The 6,000-nt window shown below is 50.5% G+C and overlaps 1 protein-coding gene across 6 annotated transcripts in view; it reads right to left on the bottom strand.

Annotated features, from left to right (window-relative positions):
* fancm (FA complementation group M) overlaps positions 1-6,000 on the bottom strand; it is a 42,423-nt gene that overhangs the window by 16,437 nt on the left and 19,986 nt on the right. For all 6 annotated transcript variants that reach the window (XR_014625767.1, XR_014625768.1, XM_084393709.1 and 3 more), the window contains exons 11-13: positions 4,616-4,835; positions 3,609-3,760; positions 418-576 (exon numbers count right to left, since the gene is read on the bottom strand). Coding sequence is in view for 4 of the 6 variants with exons in the window: in XM_084393709.1 (XP_084249835.1) it covers positions 418-576; positions 3,609-3,760; positions 4,616-4,835 (531 nt within the window). In the remaining 2 variants the exon portion in view is untranslated. The remainder of the gene's footprint in view (positions 1-417; positions 577-3,608; positions 3,761-4,615; positions 4,836-6,000) is intronic.

The raw sequence follows: 6,000 nt of genomic DNA, 5'->3' as shown, positions 1-6,000 counted from the left end.
GTCGCTCTTCATGGATATTGTGACAGAAATGCATTTAAACGCTGGTGTTTTTGTTTCGGCACCAAATAAAAATTTAAAGCTGAACTTCTGATTTAGAAGAACTTGTTCAGACACAGCTTTGATTTTCTAGCATGATTGTGTTCTGGAGTTAAGCTCCAGCTGCGTCTGACACCCGAGTCGAGAGGAAACCTGTCGAACACACACTCCTGTTCTCTTCCTTACAACCGTATGAAATATAAACATTTCTGAAAATCAATTCAGCTAATGGGCAGAAGAGACACTGAGACACGAAGCAAGAGCTCAAACACTCTTCACCTTGACAACTAAGACTCTGAGATCCGTATCAGGACACAAGACGTGCGAGTGTGTGTGTGTGTGTGTGTGTGTGTGTGTGTGTGTGTGAGTGTGAGAGCTCACCTGCTCCTCCTGCCTCAGTCTGTCGATCAGCTCCATGATGTTGGTGAAATGAAGGCATCGTTCTGAATGTCCGACGCTGTGTGTGTGAAGCGGCCGGTTCTGCCAGTGCCTCCACTCCCACAGGGACAGCTCTCTGACGGGCCCCGAAACACTCGGCTCCTGCACACACACACAAACAACATTCAGGCCCCGAAACATTCGGCTCCTGCACACACACACACAAACACACACACACCATTCAGGCCCCGAAACACTCGGCTCCTGCACACACACACACACACCATTCAGGCCCCGAAACACTCGGCTCCTGCACACACACACACACACACACACACACACACACACACCATTCAGGCCCCGAAACACTCGGCTCCTGCACACACACACACAATATTCATCTCACACACAATATTCATCTCACACACACACACACAATATTCATTTCATCAGTTTTGCCGCGTTCATTTCATCAGGTGGACAGCACTAATTGCTAATGGGGGTGTTTTCAGAGCACCCCTGTTTCACAGGTAACAGTCTGTCTTCAGAACACCCCCCTTGTTTTCACTTCTTGTGGATTAGCTGGAGAAGAGAGACAGACTGAAGAAAGGCTACTAGAAGGTTTGCTGAATATTATTTATTTAATTGTGAGAGCGTTTAATTCATAGTCAGTCAGTCAGTCCTCTTCTACCATGTCAACAAAGACATCGGCAGTGTGGCAGCATTTTTTAAAAGTTAATAATCTATTCTTGTCTCAGCCGTGAAGCTGAGCTCCTAGGCAGCGGCGTGTGCGAGCTCCTAAGCAGCGGCGTGTGCGAGCTCCTAAGCAGCGGCGTGTGCGAGCTCCTAAGCAGCGGCGTGTGCGAGCTCCTAAGCAGCGGCGTGTGCGAGCTCCTAGGCAGCGGCGTGTGCTGAGCTCCTACGCAGCGGCGTGTGCGAGCTCCTAGGCAGCGGCGTGTGCGAGCTCCTAAGCAGCGGCGTGTGCGAGCTCCTAGGCAGCGGCGTGTGCTGAGCTCCTACGCAGCGGCGTGTGCTGAGCTCCTACGCAGCGGCGTGTGCTGAGCTCCTACGCAGCGGCGTGTGCTGAGCTCCTAGGCAGCGGCGTGTGCTGAGCTCCTACGCAGCGGCGTGTGCTGAGCTCCTAGGCAGCGGCGTGTGCTGAGCTCCTACGCAGCGGCGTGTGCGAGCTCCTAGGCAGCGGCGTGTGCGAGCTCCTACGCAGCGGCGTGTGCTGAGCTCCTAGGCAGCGGCGTGTGCGAGCTCCTAGGCAGCGGCGTGTGCGAGCTCCTACGCAGCGGCGTGTGCGAGCTCCTAGGCAGCGGCGTGTGCTGAGCTCCTACGCAGCGGCGTGTGCTGAGCTCCTAAGCAGCGGCGTGTGCGAGCTCCTACGCAGCGGCGTGTGCTGAGCTCCTAGGCAGCGGCGTGTGCTGAGCTCCTAGGCAGCGGCGTGTGCTGAGCTCCTAAGCAGCGGCGTGTGCGAGCTCCTACGCAGCGGCGTGTGCTGAGCTCCTAAGCAGCGGCGTGTGCTGAGCTCCTACGCAGCGGCGTGTGCTGAGCTCCTACGCAGCGGCGTGTGCTGAGCTCCTACGCAGCGGCGTGTGCGAGCTCCTACGCAGCGGCGTGTGCTGAGCTCCTAGGCAGCGGCGTGTGCGAGCTCCTAGGCAGCGGCGTGTGCTGAGCTCCTACGCAGCGGCGTGTGCTGAGCTCCTAGGCAGCGGCGTGTGCGAGCTCCTAGGCAGCGGCGTGTGCTGAGCTCCTAGGCAGCGGCGTGTGCTGAGCTCCTAGGCAGCGGCGTGTGCGAGCTCCTAGGCAGCGGCGTGTGCGAGCTCCTAGGCAGCGGCGTGTGCGAGCTCCTAGGCAGCGGCGTGTGCTGAGCTCCTAGGCAGCGGCGTGTGCTGAGCTCCTACGCAGCGGCGTGTGCGAGCTCCTAGGCAGCGGCGTGTGCGAGCTCCTACGCAGCGGCGTGTGCGAGCTCCTAGGCAGCGGCGTGTGCGAGCTCCTAGGCAGCGGCGTGTGCGAGCTCCTAGGCAGCGGCGTGTGCTGAGCTCCTAGGCAGCGGCGTGTGCTGAGCTCCTACGCAGCGGCGTGTGCTGAGCTCCTAGGCAGCGGCGTGTGCGAGCTCCTAGGCAGCGGCGTGTGCTGAGCTCCTAGGCAGCGGCGTGTGCTGAGCTCCTACGCAGCGGCGTGTGCTGAGCTCCTAGGCAGCGGCGTGTGCTGAGCTCCTAGGCAGCGGCGTGTGCTGAGCTCCTAAGCAGCGGCGTGTGCGAGCTCCTACGCAGCGGCGTGTGCTGAGCTCCTACGCAGCGGCGTGTGCTGAGCTCCTACGCAGCGGCGTGTGCTGAGCTCCTACGCAGCGGCGTGTGCGAGCTCCTACGCAGCGGCGTGTGCTGAGCTCCTAGGCAGCGGCGTGTGCTGAGCTCCTAGGCAGCGGCGTGTGCTGAGCTCCTACGCAGCGGCGTGTGCTGAGCTCCTAGGCAGCGGCGTGTGCTGAGCTCCTAGGCAGCGGCGTGTGCTGAGCTCCTACGCAGCGGCGTGTGCTGAGCTCCTACGCAGCGGCGTGTGCTGAGCTCCTACGCAGCGGCGTGTGCTGAGCTCCTACGCAGCGGCGTGTGCTGAGCTCCTAGGCAGCGGCGTGTGCGAGCTCCACAGAGTGGCTGAAATGATAGTGTCTGTCAGTTGTTACATATGACAGAAACAATTGTCTAAATTATGTTGCACATTCATCAAAAGTTCTTGTGATGATTTCACTAGTTGACAACACGTACTATTTTCGTAAATCATAGGCTCTGATATTGCGCAGGTGCACGAGATGCAACGCTGCAGAGCCGAGACTCGTGTGTCAGACTCATTTCAGTGCAAAATAATTAGGTCAAAAACAATTTAATATACTGCAAATAGCCTACTAGTTTAATATGTTTATTTATAATTCATTTAGGCAGACAACAAGGCTACCAAGTACAGCGCACAGTGCACAGCTCATTCATTTAACTTTTTTTTTTTTAACATAATTTTTAGTCTAAAATTTTAGGACTTCAGTCGACCAAGATTTTCTCTGGTTGATTACAGCCCTAGACTCCTTTAATGTTAAAGCTGTAAGTCAAACACATAAATCTTAAACTCAGGCCGAGGAGTTGTCGTCCATCAGAGCCGTGAACACACTGATGTTGGGAGTGAAACACAGCGCTGATGTTCACCTGCTCTGACGGCGGGTCACTGAAGGTCAGCAGAGACGCCGGTCTGAACACCGGCTGAGCTTCATCCTCTCCCAGCCTCATGGTTGACCTCCACACGACCTCTTCAGCTGCGCTCAGAAACCCCTCGTCCTTCACACACGCCTGTTCTCCTCCTGCGGGACACAAGAGATGCTGGCCAATCCTTCCCTCACGTCATTCTGACCCCAAAAATTGAGTGTTCATCAATTCAAATGTGAGGAATGCTTCAGTACACATACGAAAACATAAAAATGCTCAAAATTCAAACTAAAAATGCTACAACTTTACCAAAAAATGATTGTATAACGTCTACATGTGTATCTGATGCACACTGAAGAGAAACTGGCTTTAGGACCCAGAGGAACAGCTCATTTGCTCATATAGAGCTATAAGGCCATCTAGAGTCATGAAATATCATCTTATATTATTATATTATATTATTATAAAATATTATATTATTATATTCCACAAGACGTCGGCAAAGACGCCCAATGTAAGATATTTAGAGCTGAAATAAAAGGAGCATGAAATTGAGTTATTTTGAATTTAAGTTGAAAGAATGTGAGGAATGTGCTTAAATTACTATTTATTTGTTATTTAATGATCAAATCTAGTAATTTAAAGGTAAATAAAATAAAGAAATCACAAAAAAAAATCTCCAAAATAATTGCATTAAAAAATAGAAAAAAAATATCCAAATGAAATAAAAATAAGCTTTCTGGACTCAAAGGTATAATTTTAGGGCTTCAGGTCATTTTGACCCGCGAGGGAAAGGTGTGTTACAAAGTGCGAGGGAAGGATGAAGGTTAAAGCATTATTGCTAATGTTCGTAAAAATACAATTGTTCATCGTTAGTTCATGTTAAAGTGATGAACTAATGTTAACTAATGAGACCTTATTGTAAAGTGTTTTCATGTTTCAAGCATAAACCAAACAAACTTCTGTGAGGTTAACACTCAGATCCAGAGAGACTCATGTGTGACTCGTACCCGCCGTCTGAAGACTCAGCGATGAGCGTAGACCCCTCGAGGAGCGCCGGCCGGCCTCCTTCTGCTCGAACTGACCAACGCTGATGAGCATCTTGTGGAGCGTCGGAGTGACGCCCGCCGGCAGCATACGGGGACTGTGAGGAAACATCTGGAAACTGTGCTTGTTTCCCATGATGCTCTTGTTTATGCTGCGCCGGTTGCTCTGGCTCTGGTTATATGTCTGCAAGAGAGAGAGAGTTTTTAATGCTATGAAATGCTAAAGAGGCCACATTATGCTCTTGATGATGTTTCAGGCTCTACTAGAACTTAAATGTTGATATTCTCCATTGTTGCGGCTCCTCTCTTCCCAGTCTAACGCTCTGTTTACTTCCTGTCTCTATGAAGCCCCTCCTCCTGAAAAGCACACTGTGCTCTGATTGGTCGGCTGGAGCGGTGTGTTGTGATTGGTCGAGAGCTTCGAGTGTGTTTGGGAAATGTCCCGCCCCTTACCATAACCACCAGTTTAACACACTACTAACTCACTCAACCAGGCCCCGCCCCTTTATTCTGCGTATGAATTATTATAACGAGGAATATTGTGACGTGTTCGTTCCCAGAAGAAACTCAAGATACAATGGCCCTCATTTATCAAAAGTGCGTACACCAAATTTTCAGCGTACACCTGGTGTACACCCAAAACCACGGTGACTTTGAGATTTATCAATATGGACGTTGGCGTACGGCACGCTCAAATCCTACGCCAGCTCAGGAGGTGGTGTACGCACGTTTTGAGTGCGGGAATGCGCAGAAAAACAATTCCTAACACCACAAAACGCACTGACAAACTAAAAGATATGATATATTATGACCCACTGTAAAAAAAAAAAAAAAACATAGTAATTATAAACTTCAGTGTTTATTTTTGTGCAACATGGACTTCAGTGTTTAATTTGTGTGACTTTACCAAAGCATTTGAATTGTAGGCATATGTATTCCTTAAGTTGCGAGCCTGTGCGCTTTACCTGACGTTTCAAGCCGACGTGTGCGGTGTAAATGAGGGGTTATACTTTCGCCTGGCTCCGCAGCGCGAGTCTCCGCTGACTGCACGCGCACCTCCCCAAACGGACGAGGCGTTTATAGGCTACTCGACGCGCTCACCGTTGTACTATTCTTTGAAACGATGGTTAGGCCAGGGTTAGGCCCGGCAGGTGTGCACGGACTGGGTTTAGTAATGAAAGGCTTTCAATGACCAAAAAAATAATTCAGACTGACAAAATAATAAAAATGACATTCTTCTTTTAAATAATAATAATAATAATACAAATAATAATAATAACGACATTCTTCTTCTAAATAACAATAAGCGTCATTAATGATAAAAATCTAGAAATCAATTTCGTTTCTTT

This window comes from Rutilus rutilus (assembly GCF_951802725.1).
Source record: "Rutilus rutilus genome assembly, chromosome: 21".
NCBI lineage: Eukaryota > Metazoa > Chordata > Actinopteri > Cypriniformes > Leuciscidae > Rutilus > Rutilus rutilus.
The sequence above is the reverse complement of the archived record's forward strand: the minus strand, read 5'-3'. Positions and strand labels throughout refer to the sequence as shown.